Source organism: Setaria italica, chromosome I, assembly GCF_000263155.2.
Source record: "Setaria italica strain Yugu1 chromosome I, Setaria_italica_v2.0, whole genome shotgun sequence".
NCBI lineage: Eukaryota > Viridiplantae > Streptophyta > Magnoliopsida > Poales > Poaceae > Setaria > Setaria italica.
In genome coordinates, this window is record NC_028450.1 from 8582902 (window position 1) to 8603680 (window position 20779).

At 48.4% G+C, this 20779-nt stretch overlaps 1 protein-coding gene across 1 annotated transcript; it reads right to left on the reverse strand.

Annotated features, from left to right (window-relative positions):
• Positions 1–5845: 5845 nt before the first annotated feature.
• LOC101773011 (beta-glucosidase BoGH3B) lies at positions 5846–8684 on the reverse strand. Its single transcript, XM_004954667.3, has 6 exons — positions 8381–8684; positions 8099–8303; positions 7821–7911; positions 7261–7656; positions 7044–7148; positions 5846–6931 (listed from the first exon to the last, which is right to left on the reverse strand). The coding sequence occupies exons 1-6, from the start codon at positions 8682–8684 to the stop codon at positions 6041–6043; spliced, it is 1992 nt and encodes a 663-aa protein (XP_004954724.1). The 3' UTR covers positions 5846–6040.
• Positions 8685–20779: the final 12095 nt, after the last annotated feature.

The window sequence follows — 20779 nt, forward strand, 5'->3', positions numbered from 1 at the left end:
CGGCAGCGGCGTGGCGGCAGCGGCGGGCGGCAGCGGCGTGGCGGCATCGGCGTGGTGGCGGCGGGCTCCAGCGGCGGGCGGCAGCGGGCGTGGCGGCAGCGGGCGGCGTGGTGGCCATGGCCGTGGATGGCCTGGGCGTGGCGGCGGCGGCGGCGGCGGCAGCAGGCGAGGCGGCGTGGGGGCAGCAGGCGAGGCGGCGTGGTGGCGGGCGGCAGCGGGCGAGCCGGCGTGGTGGCAGCCGGCGAGATGGCGTGGCGGCCGGTGGCGGCGTGGTGGCCGTGGCCGGCGGCCGGTGGCCGGCGGCCGGCGGCCGGTGTTTGTGTTTTTTTTTTATTTTTCCCGAAAATGTTTGCCGAGTGCTTTTTGACACTCGGCAAACCATTTGCCGAGTGCCCGACGTTCGGCACTCGGCAACTCCACTGTTTGCCGAGACGAAATTTGCCGAGTGAGGTTCGCCGAGTGTTACACTCGGCAAACTCTTTGCCGAGTGTTTTTAGGCCTTTGCCGAGTGCCTGGGGCACTCGGCAAACTTTGTGTTTCCGGTAGTGTATGACCATGTTTACAAGAAAAGAGAGAAATGTCGTAGTAGCAAGTCGTTGTTCAAGGCTTCAAGCTAGCGTTCGATAGAGAACGTGAGCTGTTTGTTACTAGGCATGCACATCGAGACATCTGATTGTGCTTCTCGATCTCGTTTGTGTCGGTTACCTCCCCATGGTTTAGTGTACCACATACATCATGCGTGCATAAAAAGAGTGAAACAAGCAAGTATATCATTATTCTACGAAGAAATTTCGGTCCTACTGGTCACTGCCCGTAAATGTCGATACCGGTAATTCCTGCTTTCTTGGTGAAATTCGTTTAGATTTTCAAATTCCACCCAAAATTTAATTTTGAAATTTTGGTCGGTTTTCGACCTACTGATCTTACTAGTCCCCTCCAAGTTTCAACCTTTTCTCCTTTTGTTTTCTTTCTGAAAAGATTGTATGTATTAGGCCAAATATTTATTACTTCTCCGATCAGAAATAAAAGACATTTATTGAGACAGTTTCCATATGAAACTTTGGCTATTAATAACTATAAATAAAATATTTAAAATTGAAGTGTCAATTTTCATAATAAATCTAATGTCAATAATCTATATAAAATTTTAGATATGTAATAGTAAAGTTAAAAATTGTTGACTTATAACAAATCTAAATGAACTTATATTAATTTCCTATCGGAGGAAGTATTAAAAAAACGTGCATGTATTGACGATGAAAGACCTCGAAGAAAGCAGAAGATTGAGGCCCACGGTATCCTTTTCTTGCCACAAAATGCACTGAGGTCATGTCACTGACCAGTTCGAGCTAGGTCGTCGGCGGCAAGGCTGCAGAGCTAGTTTGAGCTTGTCAGTTCGAAGCAGTTTCCGGATTTTTACTAGTACTGGCTTTTACTAGTTCGGCAACAGTTAAGTTCCTGCCATAACGAGTGTTTCGTACTAATATAAAGTCAAAGTAAACCATGGCAATGCAAAAACAATAACTTGATCCATCACTTCGATCTATCACTAGCCGCCCACCCATGATGATCTGCAGTCTGTACACTGTAATATTATAAACCTGCAAGAAATTCTGAAACTGAATTACACTGGTCTCTATCGTGGATCGAGGAGATCGCGATCGGGCGAAACAGTTTCTAGGCTTACTCCACCACTGATACGGTTCAGATCTCGGTGGAGAAGATCACTAGCGCGAGTCTCTCGTTCGAGGAAGTGTGAGCGAGGTCCGTCGTCCAAACGAGCTCGTTCATCCGCCTTGCCGCCTTGGAGTAAAAGACCTCGGAGACCATGTCTATACCGACAAGTAAAAGACCTCGGAGACCATGTCTATACCTAGCAGTCTATCACCGGCACCAAAAGCTAGCTATTCATGCCAAAACGAAACGTGTTTCTTCGGGTCGCTAAACCACGCCAAAAGCAACCACCAGCTACTATTCTGTACCTAGACTTTTTTATGTCAAGATCGATTTTGCATGGTCAATAAAGCTCAATGTATTTGTTGGTCCTAGTCTACAACGCATGATAATATGCATGCAACATTTTACACACCTTGCTACTAGTATGAATCGAACCATGCTAATTTTAAAGAACTTGCAATAATTAAACGATTTGATATACTCCCTTCGTCCCAAATTATTAGTCGTTTTGATTTTTCTAGGTTCATAAATTTTGCTATACACGTAGATATATATTATGTCTTGATGCATAATAAAAAATATAAACCTAGAAAAAATAAAATGACTAATAATCTGGGACAGACAACCATTATATATTTTTTTAGATACCTATGTGCCGACCATGGCGGCCTCGGAATGACCTTCGTGATGGCTCAGTTGAGGTCATAGCGGCGATGGACTTCATCAGACAGAACTAGGCACCGGACTGTAAAGGACCAGCATCCCCTCCTCCCTGTGTGCGAGCTGAGGCTTGGCCAAGAACAGCTGCGTGCCTACATGATAGGCCACCACCGGTCAAGCCCGAGCGCGGATGCACTACTACAGAAAAGGCCTTCCCGATTGGTCTATCACCGCCAGTTTTAATAGAACCGGCGGTGATACACATTCACAGCCGGTTATTGAGTGAGCGGATGCAGAAAATAGTAAAATTGGCGGTGAAAGTTTATATCAGTACTGGTTTCAATCACGAACTGGCAGTGACACTTTTCACCGCCGGTCTCAGCCACGACCCGTCGGTGAAGGGGGGTACTTATCAACTGGAGTTGAATGGGTGAGTGGATTGTCAGGCCTTCCTCTCTTATCCATACCCGCACGCGACCCCCTCTCTCTCTCACCCGCAACCCCCTCCCTCTCTCTCACCCACGACCCTTCTCTCTGCTCTTCCCCATCTCTCTCTCTCTCTCTCTCTCTCTCTCTCTCTCTGCCTTCCCTCTGCCTCCGGCCGGCGAGGATCCGCCACCTCCCCTCTATCTCGCCTCCCTTTCCCCTTCCGCTCGCACTTCACCCACTTGCCCCTCGTGGCGGTGGGGTGAAGGGTGGCGGGTCAACAGATCCGACATGGCGGGTCGCGGCCTCGTGAGGTGCGGCGCGGCAGTGGTCGGCGTTCAAGGAGCGTGGAGCAGCAACACAGGTGGCGGCGCGTGACAAGACCGCAGCGGAAGGAGAGGCGGCGACACGCAGGAAGCTGGCTGCACGCGGGGAGCTGCGGCGGCAGCGCAGCGGCCAGACCCGCCTCTCTCCCTCTCCCTTCCCCTCTCTGCCCCCCCCCCAACACACTCTCTCTCTCTCTCTCTCTGTGTGTGTGTGTGTGTGTGTGTGTGTGTGTGTGTGTTACGGCAGCGGTGGCGCAGCAGCCAAATCCGGCGACGCACGGTGGGGCGTCGGGCCTGCGGCGGCGGCAGCGGCGGGGTGGGGGAGTGTTGATTGTTGTTAGCACGCCAATTTTGAACGGCAAGCGCATGGATCAGTTGTAGCTCTTCCCTCAGAGTATACCCCCAAGGTTTATCAATTCGTGGAACTTATAGCACAAGATCTATTGTGGAAGCTTATAGATATCATTGTGGAAGCTAATCTTCTGGAGGAAATCGTTGTCGAAATCATGGTTGGCAACAAGCCTCCCCTCAATATTCTTGTGCCTCTCCTCCTCCTTACTCTTGATTGTGAAGCCATAAATCGACTTCTTTTCAGTGTAGCCACTATGAGAGCGAGTCCCTCTCCTCGAAGGTTTTGGTGCAGCTTCGGGAATTCCACGCGGTTCACTAAACCGCATGGAAGAGCTTCTTGTGTTCATCCCACCAAAAAGCATATGGTCGCTGCGTGGTGGCGCCATGTCGACGTCATCGCCTCACGGCAACTTGAAGACCGAGTATCGCTGCGAAGCGCTCGATGTAGATGAATTGTCTGCCGATGAGCATGATTTCTTCTTCCCAAATAGCCTTCCAATGCTCTTCATTTCTGTACACTTCAAGAAAAACTACCCGCCGGGGTTACTTGCCGATGAGAATTTGCACAAGAGCAAGAACTAGTAAGAGGTGCTTGCTGAAATTTTTATTTTGCTAGAATTTTGGTGGAGCTTTGATTCACGAATTTTTCAGAGGCTACACAAGGTGTTCTTGGTGTTATAAGTAGAAAATATGATGAACAAAAGTGAGAGGGGGTACTGACCAAAGGGGGACGCCGGCTGAGCCTCACCAGGCCAATCGGCCTGGTGCTTTTTCTCCTTCTTTGCTTGTCATCTTTCTCCACATGATTGTTGGTCCATTATAGCACTGAATTTTCAGATCTTCACATGAAGACCACTGCCAAAACAATCTCCTCCACTCCTTCGTATTGTCACTTTGTTGAAAATCATGCACCTATGTGTCATAGCCTTTGTTTTTCCTTCAATCATACTTAATTCGTTGTCCTTTGAGCTGCAACAACCAGGCATGGAAGACCACTCTTTATTTCTTTTTGCATGAGTGGTAGGTGAGAGTGCCTCTTGATGATTCTCGTACTCTTAAATCAAGTCATTAGTGTTAATGAATCTCATAAACCCTTCCAAATCATGTTTACATGCTTTATCCTTCTCTAATTTCAAAATTTAAAAATTAACTCAGAGCTAGAAATGAGTTCAAATATATTTTAGAGAAGTTTTGAAGCATCAAAAACAATTGTACGTTGAAAGGATTTTCGACTACATTAATTTTGGTTGCACCGGTATCGTTCATTCTCATGAATTGAGATGAAGCAATTTTAATTTTAACTGTGGGGTGATGGGTTTATGTTCTAATTTTGGCCAAAAGTGAGAGAGGAATTTTGAATGAAATAAATAAATGTGGCTCAGAAAAATTCTAATTCTAGTAAAACCAATCAATTTTTCAAGCTTAACAAACCAAAAATCCTAGGTTTACGCGAGTCTTTGCATGCATCAAAATTTACAAAGTAAGAATAACATGGACTCTACTCGTGTGTTTTATCAAGAGAAACAAATCATGCTAATTATCATGGTTAAGATAAAAAGTCTAATAGGATCTAGATAGATGGTTCTAATTTTTCAAGAAAAAACAAATAAAAATTGGGATAGCTCATATCATTGATTTATGAAACCACAACTAGGCATTGCAACATATATTACTTGAGATGAGATGCATACAATCCTAGACAAGACAATGGTGCTACATGATGCTTGAGTTGAGACCTAGTCACCGTTACCTCGGGAATTTGGGCAACATATATCAAATCTTGTGAACTTGGTTTCTATACTTGAGCTTTCTTTAATTCTTGTGAGCCAAGCCTCCAAATCCACCGTAGCCAATCATTGGGCTTCAACTATCCTTGGAAACCCAAACCATTTGAGGCCGTTTCATGTTGGTGATTTTCTCTGTCATTTGGACACTTAAAATATCATAGAATAATTCTAAATACCATGGCTTGGTCACTTGAATACCATGATTTGGATCACTAGAATACCATGGTTTGGATCTTACCATGGTTTGGTTTGCTTTCTTAGAACCTAGAAAACCAACCTACAAGATGCATTCTAGACAAGCCATTAGTCTCAACAACTATGTTTACTCAATCACCAAAATCACAAACTATAATTTAATGGGGCATGTTCCTGCAGACTTGCCTTCTTCTAAGCATACAGGAGAATTCATATTTAAACCCACTGACATTGCGGATAAGGATAAATGTTGAAACTGCTGAGGAGCCGCATGCCCGATGACAGTGGCAAGTACTCTCTCCACCAAAGGGGCTCTAAGACCTAGAAATTTTAGGTTGTTGAAAATTATTGTTGCTTTTTTATTAGTCCATGTATAGTGTGGCGCTCCACTTTTTACGAAACATGATACAGCACAGATCCTCATGCTCACTTTGATTGTTTATTAGGCCTCTTAATGATTTTACAAAGACGGGACCAATCTCTCTTCACTTGCTTGCCGTGCAGCGCGTCTGTCTAAGCACAACTCTTGCAAGTTGCACCATGCTTTGGTGTAGTAGCTCTACAATCTGTGAATTGTTGAGGTTGTACCTGGACATTACCCAAGATGGAGACTCCCGTCTAAAATTTCGACGGTTGTGTCTCGAGACCGAACCCAAATGGAAACAGGGGATCGTAGTGCGCGTCGCCGACGTTCATCGGCAGCTGCTCCACCGACCGGAACCACGTCCTCGACAGCTTCCCGGTGAACCCGTAGTCGCCGAACAGCACGTCGGCGATGCCCTGCCCCTCCGTCCCCGGCAGCCACGCCGCCACCAGAGCGTCGATGGCGTCCAAATACGGCTCCACCACCAGCTGCCGCCCGGACACGATGACGACGACGCACCTGATGCTGCCGCACACGTTCCGGATGACGTCGGGCCCGGGCGCCGGGATGGTCAGGTTCGAGTTATCGCCGAACGTCTCGGCGTACGGCGGCTCGCCGACGACGACGATGGCGTAGTAGAACCGGGCCTTGTTCCGCTGGACGAAATCGGCGTCGGGGTTCCCGGCGTAGACGACGTCGGTGCCGGCGGGCTCGATGGCGCGCTTGATTCCATCGAGGATGGTCGTCCCGGCGGTGAGGTTGTTGTTACCGGTGGAGCCCTGCCAGGTGATGGTCCAGCCGCCGCACTGGCTGCCGAGGTCGTCGGCGTGGCTTCCGGCGACCAGGATGCTACCGCCGTAGGCCTTCTTGGGCAGCGGCAAGAGCGGCTTGTCGCCGGGCTTGCCGTTCTTGAGAAGGACAAGGGACTTGCGCACGGCCTCGCGCGCCAGGTCACGGTGCTCCTGCTTCCCGAGCTCGCCGGCAAGGCTCGTGTCGGCGTAGGGGTTCTCGAAGAGGCCCATGGTGAACTTGACGCGGAGGATCCGGCGGACGGCGTCGTCGATGCGGCTCATTGGGATTGTGCCGTTCTGCACCAGCAGTGTCAGGTCGTCGATGAACTCCGTGTAGTTGAACGGGATCATGACCTGAAACATCGTGTCTAAAATATCACAAACTGGAGTATGGATTTAGAAATTCATAAAAAATTCCAAACCCAAACCTCATGGAACATTTTAAAATGGACGGAGTGCACATTACCATGTCAATGCCAGCAAGGATCCCTAGCTTGATGGAGAGAAGGTAGTCAGCGTGTTCAGGGGTCGTGATGAAATCAAGTCCTTGGTAGTCCGAGATCACAAAACCCTGAAACAATGTAGGTACAAAGATAATTTTGAAAAAAAAAATGCATTCATGTACAAATTAAAACACCTCAACAATAGTGTTTCATTTGAAAATTCCATTGTACCCAACGTACCCTGAACCGGAGCCGTTTCTTGAGGAAGTCAGTGACGAGGAAATGGTTGGCGTGCATCTTGACCCCGTTAAAACTGGAGTAGGAGACCATGACCGTGGCGACCCCCCGGATAACAGCGTTGTAGTAGGGCGGCATGTGAAGGCTGAGCAGCTCGTGAAAGGTGGCGACCGTGTCGTTCGCGTTGATGCCGCCGGCCGTGCCGCCGTCGCCGACGTAGTGCTTGGCGCACGCCGCCACGTTCCGCCGCCCGCCGGAGGCGACGAACGGCACGCCCTTGCGGCCGCCCGCCGGGATCTCACCCTGGAAGCCCGAGATGATGGAGGTCATGTTCTGCACGAGCTCAGGGTGCTCGCTGAAGCTCTCGTAGCACCGGCCCCAACGAGGGTCTCTGCAAACCTGTACAGATTCAGACATTCAGTAATAAGAAATTGAGAGCTAGCCCATTTTGTTGCGAACTGATGCAGCATCTTCGGAGCAGGAATCACATTGTTTCATTTGAAATTAGTATAAGAATCATGTCAAACTCTCAGAGTTTGAATTATAATATGGCGATCACGTACCGCAACGCATGGAGCAAAGATGTAGGGGATTCCGGTGGCCCTGACCTCTAGTGCAACTGCTGCTCCTATCCTCTTTACTAGCTCAGGGTCCCTGAACAAGTTAATGTTGAATAGACCTCATGCTCAATCATCCCTCGCCACCAAAAAGGAAAAGAAAAGGGTGAAATAAAAAGAAAAATAAAGACAAAAACAACAAGGAAAAAAAAAGTAAATGAATGCTACTTGCATAAGTAGTGGTCAACCACTAAATGGCAAACTACAGTTGTACGGCAACATACCTGGTGCATCCGAGGCCGATGTTGTGGGGGAAGATGGTGGCCTTGTAGACGCTGCCATGGCCGTGGACGGCGTCGATGCCGTAGAGCATGGGGATCCCGAGGCGCGTCGACAGGGCGCCGCCTTGCATGTCGTTCACCATCTTCACCCACGCCTCCGGCGGCGCGTTCGCCGCCGGCACGCTGCCTCCGCCGCTCAGCACGCTCCCTGCACCCCGCCGTGCGCGTCATGCATAAGAGCTGAAACAATTACCGCCGGACCGACGATCATGGTATTCCTACTACCTATGAAGTACTTGTTGATGACGTCGGGCGTGGCCTTCTCGCGCTCGATCTGCGACATCTGCCCGATCTTCTCGGCGAGCGTCATCCGCCCCAGCAGGTCGTCGATCCGCGCGTTCAGCGGCCGCGTCGGGTCCTTGTATCTGGCGCCGCCACCTTCTTTGGATCCGGCCGCCGCCGCCACGCCGCAGCTGCACAGCTGCAGCAAGGCCAAGGCGGCCGCTGCGGCAGTAGTGACGACGGCCGCGGACCTGGTGCAGCCACGGCTACCGCCATCAGCAGCTGCAGCAGGGACGACGACCCCCATGGCTGCTGCTCAGCTTATCCTGATGCTAAGAATCGAAGCTGATTGCGGCCGTCTCCATTACTCTAGCGTTATATCCTCGGGCGTGGCGTCGGGCCGGTGTTCAGTTTCCATTTCATAATCCGAGTTTTCTGGACGTGTAAAACGGTCAAAGATCTCTTGAACATTACTCTAGCATTTGTTGTCAGTCCCTGACAAGATGACGAGTTTAACTTCTTTTGTTTTGTGCCTGCTTCAAGCAACAATTATCAAACGCGGTGATGTGACCAGCTCGTGTCGACTGTGAGCTTTAGTACATCAGTCCGAGTAGAGTTTGGTGTTGGCGTGTTGCATCAGCAGCGAGCGGCCGGAGTCCATGCCGGTGGCTTGCGAGCTTGGTGTACACTGAATTTGTGGACATCTCGACCGAGCTACTACTTGCATTGGTGTTGGAGTTTGTTCATACAAAAATGTTCAGAACTGGTGAAGTACCAGCAGCAAGCTGATGCGATGTGACAACGTGTTCTTAAAGTTAAAAGTGAACCACGCCGGAAGCAACAGCAACTTGATCAGATAATTGAGGGATCAGTATACTGGTATTGACATATTGCTAGCGGAAATTAGGAGGTCTGAATGTCCGGCAGATTCATACAGTGCTGGAGGAAAGGCATGGGCGAAATTTGGGAGGAAAACAAGGATTCAGATCAAAGATTATCATTCACGCATGTCGCAGTTTGCATTGGTATCACTGCAGGAAGCAGAAGACGACGCTCGTCGCCACCCATCATCCGTCGAGCCGGAGCCGGCATTAACGCACCAGGGCCGCCGGGCATGTCCGCTCGCATCTAGAACGCCTCCATCATCTCCTTGCTCGCTCCTCGGCACCCACCCCCGCGCGCGCGACACCCTGCACCGGACGGCCGCGACCGTCACTCCGGCGGCCTCGTCGAAGAGCGCCTCCCACGCCACGCACCGCCAATGGCGCGCCACGCCGGGTGGCATGGCCCGGCCCCGTTAAGCGCCCCCGGGCAGGGACTCCCGGGCGACGACGCCACCGGCACGTCGCACTCGAGCGGCTCCAGGAACGCGTAGGCCTTCTCACCGAACAAGCAGAAACGCGATTTAACGCCGCCGGGCGACGCCGTGAGCTGCGCGCGACGAGGAACGCCGGAGTCGGGGTGGACGTTATTCCATTTACCGTCCAGGGGTGGACGGTAAATGAAATACCGTCCACCCCTTGTCCTCCCCTGGTCGTTGGATCCGCCTCGTGCGGCCAAGATCGACGATGCTTCATCCAGGGAGCCGCGGGCAGTGGAAGGCAAAGCTAGCTGGGGAGTGGGGACGCCGTGCTCTGCTCCGGCGGCCCTTGCTCTTCACCACCAGCCGGCCCGGGCGCATTTGTTGCAGCGCTGGGTCCCGCACGGCTTCGCCATCAGCACGTGTGCAATGCGCATTGCCCGTGCGCGCCGCCGACTCAACCGGTCCGTTACGCGCGGGAGCACTCGTGCGCAGGAGGAGCTGGCGCCCGAACCGTGCGACGCGACGGCCTCAAGCCGGAACACGCACATCGCGCACCGACCTCCCGGGGATTGAGGCCATCCATGTTGCCCTGAAAGCAACACCGCTGACCTCGCCGCCACCCGCGCCAAGGCGGACGCTGGCATTGATGCGACGGCGTCCCCTGCCGTCCCGCTCCCGACCTGCTTCCTCGCGCTCCTTCGCCGCCGCCTCGCTGTCCACTACTCCGTCGTCGCGCGCCCCGTGAGACCTGCTCAAGAGGCTCCACCCCATCCCACCCCACCAGACCCCTCGTCCTCAACGGCCCCGCGCGGGGCGCCGCTCCCGCTCGCCGACGCCGTCTGCCGCCGACCACGGCATCCGCGCCGACGCCCACGCCTAAAACTTATCACTTGGTGTTCCATTCCAAGAAAGCCAAATGCGCCTATACTGTGCTCATCACTACCAATAACTACCTCGGGGTGTTTGGATCCCCGGACTAAATTTTGGCTCCTGTCACATCGAATGTTTGAGGCTAATTACAAAACCAATTTCACAACCCTAGGCTAAATCGCGAGACGAATCTATTAAGCCTAATTAGTCCATGATTTGACAATATGGTGCTACAGTAAACATTCGCTAATGATAGATTAATTATGCTTAATAGATTCGTCTCGCGATTTAGCCTAGGGTTTTACAATTAGTTTTGTAATTAGTTCATATTTAGTCCTTCTAATTAGCATCCGAATATTCGATGTGACACGGACTAAACTTTAGCTCCAGGATCCAAACACCCCTTACTATTACTAATTGCTAATTGGAGGCTCATTTTGAAGCCTCCAGATGAAGCCATCTAGGATTCCTAGGTGGACACTCTAGAAAAAGAGAGAAACCTTAGAAATTCTCAAAAAAAAGCAAAACATCCGACCATCGATTGATAGATTCAAATCATCATAGCCATTAGATCTATTATGTTTTCTAAAAAATTATCCACCTATGCTATTATGAAAATAGCCTAAAGTAATCTCCTAAATCTATATATAAATTACCCACCTCTGCCATTATATAAAATAAACTAAAATAACCCCTTAATCTTCATCAAAATTACCCACTTATACCATTATAAATAATATTTAAAATAACCCCCTAATTTGCAACCAAATTGCCCACCGCTATTACTTAAAAAACTTAAAGTAACCCATTAAATTTGCATCTATATTACCCACACATGCCATTATTAAAAATAACATGATAACCCTATGTTTGAATCAAATAACCTTAATTAAAAATATACAGCAATATATGATTCTAAATCATCTATATCTTGCACTATTTGTATATGATATAATAATTAAGGTCTATACACATGATGTGTCACCATTTATAAAGATATAGAGAAAGTGATGAGAATATATATTTCTATGTTAAAATTGTATCACAAACTTAGGGTTCATTAAACAAATTCAAGCGCATACCTGCGATGCAAAGTGAAAAGTTAAAGATTATAAATGTGGATGAAAATATTATAGAGTAATTACTAACTAAAATCTATCACAATTGGATGAAGATAATAATATATATCTATCGTGTTTGAATATTTAACAATCGAGAGGTAGCTTATGGTAATATTTTTTAGCAATATAGTCACTTTTTTTCCATTGGAGACTCCGCATTAGTTCCCATGAGACAAACTAGAAAAAAAAGAGACAAATTCTCATAAAAATCAAAAACATCAAACACCAATCATGTAAACTCTAATAATCATAGCCATTGATCTATTATATTTTCACCACTATCATTGTGAAAATATTCAAAAATGAGCTCTAAACCTATATCTAAATTACCGAGCTCAACTATTATAAAAAATAATCTAAAGTAATCCCTAGTCTTCATCCAATTTACTAATACATATCATTATAAAGCATAACTTAAAATGTCATTCTAAAATTTAATCTATATTACCCACGTAAGTTGTTATTAAAAATAACCTAAATTAAACATCTAAATCTTAATCTAATTATCTTCATGTGCATCATGCAGAAATGTCAAAAATAAACTAATATATAATTCTAAATTACTCATTTATTTTATTATTAATATAAAAATACTAAGTTAAAGTATATACATATGATGAGTGTCACAATTTAGACTATTTATACATGTATGTGAGGAATCGATGAAAAATATTGATTTGTATGCTAAACATAATGTATGGAGGATTGGAGGTGCGATACAAAATGGAAAAAGTATGAATATGGATGAAAAAGTGCATAAAGTAATTATTAATTAGAAATCAATCATAACTGGACAAAGATAGGTACATATCTATATAAGTATTATGTTGATGTATTGAAAAAAATAAGAGAGTAGTAGGTAATCAATTATGATTATTAGCTAGAAGTTTAATTTCTAAAGAATTTTCAAATATAATAGCTTTTAAAAACATTAGCCCGTGCGGAGCACGGGTCGATGGACTAGTACAGATGAATGAAGAACAGAAATAAGAGAGAGAAAACAAGATTTTGACAGTGACGGAAGCCAGAAGACGACGCTCGCCGCCGCCCGGAGCCGGTACTAACGCAGCGGGGCCGGGCATGTCCGCCCGCGTCCTCCATCATCTCCTCACTCCTCGGCACCTGCCCGGGCGCGCTCGACACCCTGCAGCGGACGGCCACGACCGCCACTCCGGGCTCCGGCGGCCTAGTCCAAGAGCACCGCGCCGCCGGTGGCGCGCCACGCGGGGCGGCATGGCCCGACCCCGTTCAGCGGGCAGGGACTCCCCGGCGCGGCACGCCGCACTCGAGACTGCAGGAACGTGTAGGTGTCCGCCTCACCCCTCGTTCTCGACGCCGACGGCACAGCGCGGGGTGCTGCTCGCGCTCGCCGACGCCGTCTGCCGCTGACCACGGCGTCCGCGGCGACGCGCACGTCTGAAACTCCCTCGTGAAGGCGCACTGACGTCGCGGCCGCCAATCAGGGAGCGTTGCAGATGCTTATGAGATGTTTGATCGTGCCATTGAGACCAAGAGTTTCACAGAGATTACGGCGTATTCTGAGCTTGAGAACTCAACTCACTCCACTGGCTGCGCAAGATCAAGTCATGACGCCAGTTTCTTTGCTGCTGCCTGCTGGTACTTGCATCACCCTTCATTTAGTGAAACATCGTCAGGCTCAATTTGCTGTGATACGGTGAATATCTGCAAATCTTTTTTGAATTCAACCTTTATTTTTGGGGACTGATCATGCTGTTTCTTACACATCCGCAAGGTAAGAATGGGATGTCCAGAAAAAAATTAATTACAGCCTGAGTTATTTAGAGGTAGGAAGTGGCACAGGCTATTTTACTGCTCTGTACCAAGCTTTGCTTGCTATGGATGGTCATGTAGTGCCTTGATGTAAACAAACATATATGATGTTTATCCTCTGGGAAATATTTGACGTAAACAAAGAAGTTATGTTCTTCCTATGAGGAATGATTTCTTTCAGTGATGGACTTAGCAATTCCCATCAGCTTCTAGTTCCATTGGCAAAGGAATACCATGTCTACAAGGGCTCATGGAGAGATAATGATTAATGTCCTATGAATGCCTTTTCAATTACTGGCTAGTTCAACAGCATATCTATACAACTCCAATTGCTACAGTTTTCTGCTTTGTGCTTCAATTAAGTCGTTCGTCAGCTTGCTACCTGCTTTGATCTTGCCCACGACTTTGAGAAATGAGCATGCATTCTGAAGTGCTGGTTCATCTTGGGCTCGCACTACCTTAATGTATTGGCCTTTTGTTCATGATGCTTCTTTGGTCAGTGGATAATCTTCGGATTCGCTGTATAAATCTGAACAGAAACATTGCACTTTTGTTCAGTGGATTGGTCAGTGGATAATCTTTGGTCAGTGCCTTTTGTTCATATGTAAGCTAAATGTTGTCAGTCATGTTGACATTCAGATTTCTGCAGATGCATTCAGATTTTCTGAATCCGAGCCCTAGTCCTCACAGTAGCTGGTCTAGGATGTACCGGTAGAAATGTAGAATGTACATGTGTATCTACATATTCATAACTTATCTCAACAACAAAACTGAACAGATTTTGTTCAGAAGAATATTTCAAGCATATGTCACGATCTCCACCCCCCCCCCCCCCCTCCATTCTTTATCGTGGCTTTCATTTTTGTTTCTTGTACTTTATTTACTGAGCAATTAGCACTTTCTAGTCAAAGAAGCAGAAGACGATACTCGTTGCCGTCGCTCGTCCCGCCATCCCAGACGGCCACCGTCACTCCGGCGGCTTCGTCGAAGAGTGCTGCTGAGCCGTACATCCAATCCAAGCTCCGTTGCCGTCATCGCAGAGCCCGAGCATCCCACACCACGCACACGCATGCGCCGCGCGCCACGCCGTCGGGCGGCATGGCCCGGTCCTGTTAAGCGCAGCGGGCAGGGTCGCAGGGACTCCCGGCGACGACACCATCGGCACGCCGCGCTCGAGTGGCTGCTGGAACGCGTAATTCTTCTCGCCGGACATGCAGAACGAGAGCCGGCGCTGCCGGGCGACGCCGCTAGCTGCCTGCGGCGAGGAACACCGGAGTCCGAGCATCCCCACGCCAGGACCACGCATGCGCCGCGCGCCGGCCGGTGGCGCGCCACGCCGGGTGGCATGGCCCGGCCCCGTTAAGCGCCGCGCGCAGGGACCCCCCGGCGACGCCACCGGCACGCCGCACTCGAGGGACTGCTCTGGAACGTGTAGGTCTTCTCGCCGGACACGCAGAACGGAAACCGGCACTCCCGGGCAGCCTCCGCGAGCTGCGCGCGGCGAGGAACGCCGGAGTCGGGGGCGGACGGTATTTCATCTACCTTCCGGGGTGGACGGTAAATGAAATACCGTCCACCCCTTGGCCTCTCCTGGTTGTTGGATCCGCCTCGTGCGGCCAAGATCGACCTGAATTGTTCCAGGCAGCCGGCCAGGGCTTCTTCTGCCGCCCGTCCGGCAGCGGGAACTCCGCCCGATCCGGCGCCCATGGGCAGCACGCCGGCATGCGCGTTTGTGCGGCAAGGGCTCCAGGAGTTCATGGCCGGAGGTGCCGAGTGCGCGCACGTTGCAGCAGCGGCGGTGGAGGTCAGCATGGCGTGGTTCTCTTGGACGATCCCGGCGACGACGGACGCGACCCGGCTCGCCTGGTCATGGGGTGGACGGCGGTGCGCGTCCCACCGCTCCGCCCGCACGTCCCGTTCCGTCCGTCACTCGGTCCAGCTCCGCCGCCGCGCCGCGCACTTGCTGGGCGCTGGCGGCTTAGCACGCCCAGGGCGCGGCATTTCCGACACTTGGCCCGCGCCCAGCGCGGACCGAGGCTCACCAGCGACGCCGTGGACATTGCCGGCGCGCGCGGCCCTCCGACCAGTCTACGTGCGCGCGCGACCAGAGCCACGGAGCACGCTGGTGCCGGAATTCATGGAATATGATTCACTTTCAAGATGATCAAGAAAAGAGTACCTATACTCACATGAAAACAATGAAAGCCAGTTGCTAAGAAAAAGGTAGAACCATAAATACTATCCGAAATAGTGGAGGGTGCTTGGTAATATTCGATTCCTTGAAAGCCACCGCGCGCTCGCGACGGCGTCCAGTCAGAAGCCCAGAACACGCCCGCCGACGCTGGTGTCCGACGCTTCCATAGCTGCCAGCAGCAAAGAAGGACGAGGGCCTCGAAGTGCTCTGCTAGAACGCCATTCGGTCTCGGTGTCTGGTGCAGAGCGCGGACATTGTAGGCAGCTGGCAGGCTGAAACCAAATGCCACCCAGAACGCCCGCGAGAAGGGGCACTCGAACATGATGTGTTCTGCTATTTCGGTGCCACTCCCGCAGACTTCACAAGTAGCATCTTGCACAATCTTCTTCACTTGCAATCTTTCTCTGCTCTGGACTCGATTGTTTGTGAGGAGCCACCCAAAGAATTGCACATGTGGCGGGGCGATGTTCTTCCAAACGAACCTGGAAGCAGCGCTACGATCACCCTGCGATGTGCTCAGCAGCTTGTAGATGGAGGAGGTGTGTAGTTTCCCATCCGGCCGAAGAAACGGGCTCAGGCGAGCATCAAGGGCGCTGGTGAGCGACGTCTGGGCAATGATCGCCGTTATCGTCCGCAGCTCCGCCTGAGCAACGAAACTCGCGGCACCATGTATCGCTTTGGGCCATGAGCATGGTTGTCTTGCACCGTTTGATTACTTTTCCTGAAGTGGGTTAAGAGCGCCGGGAATTTGTCTACCAGACAGTCATCCCCATGCCAGACATCAAACCAGAAGGACTCTGTGCTGCCATCTCCGATCCGCACCGTGAGGTAGGATTGTGGGAAACCTTCACTTCGGCAACCCAACACTTGGAGGCCTTCCGGGAGGACGTCGTCGCTCATGTGCATTGGGACCGCTGTGCTCTTGTCGTAGATGATTCGAAGCCCAGTTGCAGCCGAGAACTGGTCGCGCAGTAACTTCAGGCGCTGCACATCTCGTAGCTCTCCCCGTAGTAGGATCAATGTATCATCAGCATACTGTAAAATGGAGCAAGGGGCACCTTCCTCGATGGGGTGTCGGACGCCCATGTCCATCTTGATCAGTGTCTGAAGGACATCCGCTACCAGCAGGAACAGATAGGGTGACATAGGATCTCCCTGCCATAAACCTCGGCGGCAACTGAACCAGGGTCCGGGACATACATTCACGAGCACTACCGAGAGCGTGGTGCTCAAGATCGTGTGTATCCATTGCTACCAGGTGTCAGTGGATCCACTTACCTCCAATGTCTTCATCAGACTGGACCAGGGGCAACAACTAAACTGCCGCCCTTTTCTTCCCTCCATTATCCATGTCGAATTTTTTTTTTTGGACCCGTTGGCAAGAGGAGCTTTATTCAATCACGGCAGGATTTCAATCATCCATGGTAACCATCTCCTTTAACCAGCCCGGAGTGTATAGTTGATCCAGGAGCATAGTAGTACTACAAGATGCCAAGATTAATATTAGTGCTCCCGGGTTTGCATCTCTTGCCAAAAAAAAAAAGAAACCGAAAAAGAAATTAATGACCTGCCTAACTCTTGGGAGCTGATTGTGGCGAGTTTTTTTTTTCTATTAATAATGCATTGCCTCTACCTCCAAACAGATCAACGGAGCAAGAGCAAGAAACTAAAATCAGCAATGCAGCTAACACGAACATTTCTAGCAAAAGGGCAGCCTAAATAATGACTGCAATGGCTTCTAAACGATGCGACGATGACATACTTAATTATATATATCTTTTACTTCAGCAAAGTATTATTCTGCTTGATCCGATATGATCCTAACGATCTCGAGATCATGGATGGAACCCTAGCTTATAAGTATGAGGTGGCGTTCGTCGTCGCATCTAGGTGTTGGCCTTCCGTCGCAGTTCCAGCAGGCGGGGCTGGCGGGCACTCCGGGTTGCAGATGGGGCAATCGGCCTGGCAGTCGGCCAACGTTTCATGGCATACTGCTCCAGGAGGCTTCTGGCAGCAATAGCAGATGGCATCGCCATGGACGCCATGGCAGTAGCATTTCACAGTGCAAAATATCAGTTTCAGCTTGCTCTCATCATCGTCTACGACGACGCTTGGGCATTCGATCTCGGAGTGGTAGGCGCTTGTGTTGCCTGCAGTACCAGCTAGAAAAACTCCCCTTGTGCGCACAGCCTTGTTGAGCAGCTGAGAACGACCTGTAAAAAATTTGTGTTTGTCACTTTGTATATACGACATATAATAATACACGTAAATTTGTTCGCGATTTAAGCGCAAGATCAAAGATGCATGGTGCATACTTACATTGCGCAGACGATGCTAGGCATCCGAACAGAACAGCGAGCCATATGACAATCACATATAGCGAGCTGCCGCCACCATTGCTGACCTTCATAGTGTTTATTTGTATCTTTACCCTCTCTTGCTTTCTCAGCTAAGCCTCTGTTTGAGAGAGGTCAGATTGGAATGGAGCAATGGCCTGACTGCTCAGCACAGTATATAAAGATAGTAAACTAGTCTTCCCTGCTAGATGCTTTCATTTCATTTGACTAATATGGAAACGATTTATGGATTAGATATCAAGAAGATTACAAAATTTATGGACATTAATTGATATACAAAGTGGGTAAGCGAGATATGGTGGATATTCACTTCATCCTGAAATATAACTATATAAGACGATCTGGCAATGTACCTGGACAAGTATTCATCCATGTACATAGCCAAATTGCCTCATATTTCAGGATAGAGGGAGTATATGGCAATCATTCTTTGTTTTGGTATGACCTGTGAGACTTATCATGAATATATGACATGTATATTATATCATGAATATATGACGTCTGAGACTTATCCTTTGCAATCTGCCATATCAAGATTGTCATGGACACATTGGCAAACATGTTAAAAGATTTGGAGATAAAAGATGTCCTTCTAAAATATATGTCACGATTTTTTTTGGGGGGGGGGGAGGGGGGGTTCGGAAAAAAAATGTCATCAAGTTGACATGTCCATGTGGTAAAATTACTAAGGCATTTTGATTGAAAGCATCTAGGCCAATCATGATATCATTGTGATTAACGTGTTCTTTGAACCAACGTTAGAATTTTTTAGGTCACTATGTCAATATTTGGGATGATCTTGCCCCCATTGTGGTATTTATAGTCATAGTTCACGGGATTTGATGGTCGAGTTCTAAGTATAGTTTGGAGTTAAAAGACACACTTAGAGTAGTTTCTAGCTGAAGTTAATTTGTGTTAGTCTCAGGATTCCTACACACCGCATAAGTTAACAGTGCGATGTCCTACAATAATAGCCGCTAGTTGAGAAGTCATTTGGACTGTAATCGCCTGATGTTCCTGTGATTGGGTTTTTGTCTCTCAACTTAATTTCCTGGGAAAACAAAAAAATAGTGAAACTCTAGTGGTTTGTTTAAGGGCTGGGTCTTAGGCTAGTCTCAATGCACAGTTTCATTGCACTGTTACCTAGACTACAAACTAGGTAATTGCACCTGCTGGATTTCATGGGGATGAAACTCTTCTCTCATTTCACGAAACTCCACAACTTATTTTCCCGTGGGAAAAAAAATTGTGAAACTCTAGTGGTTGGTTTAAGGGCTGAGTCTTAGGCCAGTCTCAATGCACAGTTTCATTACACTGTTACCTAGACTGCAAAGTAGGTGATTGTACCTGCTGGGTTTCACGGGGATGGAACTCCTCTCTCATTTCATGAAACTCTATCCTCTCTCTCCTCATAAAGACCTCGCCAAGTCAGCAAAATTGCTGATGTGGTATAGAAATTAATGCTGATGAAACTCTCTGTGAAACTCCTATTGAGGCTAACCTTACTTCACCATCTTATTTCTTTGAGCTCATTTTTCTTTCTAGTTCATTTATTTCATAGCTACACACTGAAAACAAGGGCAAGATTTTTCACTAGAGTGATTTTCATGTTTCTTAAATAAAGATATAGTGAATTATTACTGGGTACATCTCTTCGGCCTAAATTAGGTCAAATGATGTTGTTTGCTTGTTGCTCTTAGCAAGTAGCACCGCCTTAAGGCTTGGTGGTGTTTTTTTCTTAATGAGAAGTTCCAATTAAGGCGGAGCTTTTAATTTGGAATACCAAAGAAGTACTGTGCTCCGTTTGGAGTCACACATCAACCTTAGGAACATGGGTGAATTTCCGAAGCATGTTAGTTTTTGTTAAAATTCTTAGAGACTAATTCAATCACCCCCTTCCCCTTTCTCTTGGATATATTGATCCTTCCAAGTTTCCTACTACCAACAAATTCGGTAAACTTCTTAAGCCCTGTCCAAAAATTAAAAAAATGGAAACATGATCTTCTTATATCTTGACTGGACACACTACTAAAAAACACAATACTTTCCAACGCAGATATTGCTAGAAAAATTGGACAGAAATGGTTCACTAGGTCGTGGTTCGAACAGGAATGTTAAGTATGTAAAAACTATGTAACCGCGCGGGAAAATATCTGCGGCAAAGACGCATAACTCATGCTTGCCGGAATTAGCAGAGTGTTATTATTTCACAACGATATGGTTTTAATTAACGTCATATACATATCACTAGTGATCATGCAAGGAAGCCGGCGCGGTTGCAGGCGGGCATTTGGGGTTGCAGAGGGGGCAGTAACGTTGGCCTGGCAGTCGCCCAACTCGTCGTAACATACCGGCATTTCACTGGAATCTCTGGTCAAGTAGCCCTGTTAATTGGGTTGGGTTTATTAGTTTTAATGGTTTGGTTTATATAATAAGTTCATTTGAATTGGTTTATAATGAGTTGGCCTGCTAGATGGTTTGGTTTGGTTTGGGTTTTACAAATAAATAGTTTGGAAGGTATTTGGGGTGTGTGGTATTATTTTTTGATCTAAAAGACTCTCAACCCGTGGGTTGAGACCCATTAAGAACCCAAAAGCCTGGAGCCTCATCTATCAAGAGTCAGACCCTAAAAATAAAACCTCGCGTTCACACCTTAAAATTTTGGATAAATTGATCGAAACTTGTTACAGATGAATTAGTTTAACAGTCCGCTACTGTATGCAAAGTAGTACGGCTGGACTTAAATGTGGGGCCCGCGTCAAGAGT

Excerpts from the sequence above, each read along its gene's own strand:
- LOC101773011 (XM_004954667.3), bottom strand. The coding sequence starts at position 8,684 with ATGGGGGTCGTCGTCCCTGCTGCAGCTGCTGATGGCGGTAGCCGTGGC. Across the intron at positions 7,657-7,820 it reads TCTTTGCTCCATGCGTTGCG|GTTTGCAGAGACCCTCGTTG; the intron begins GTACGTGATCGC and ends GAATCTGTACAG. Across the intron at positions 6,932-7,043 it reads TCCTTGCTGGCATTGACATG|GTCATGATCCCGTTCAACTA; the intron begins GTAATGTGCACT and ends ACGATGTTTCAG.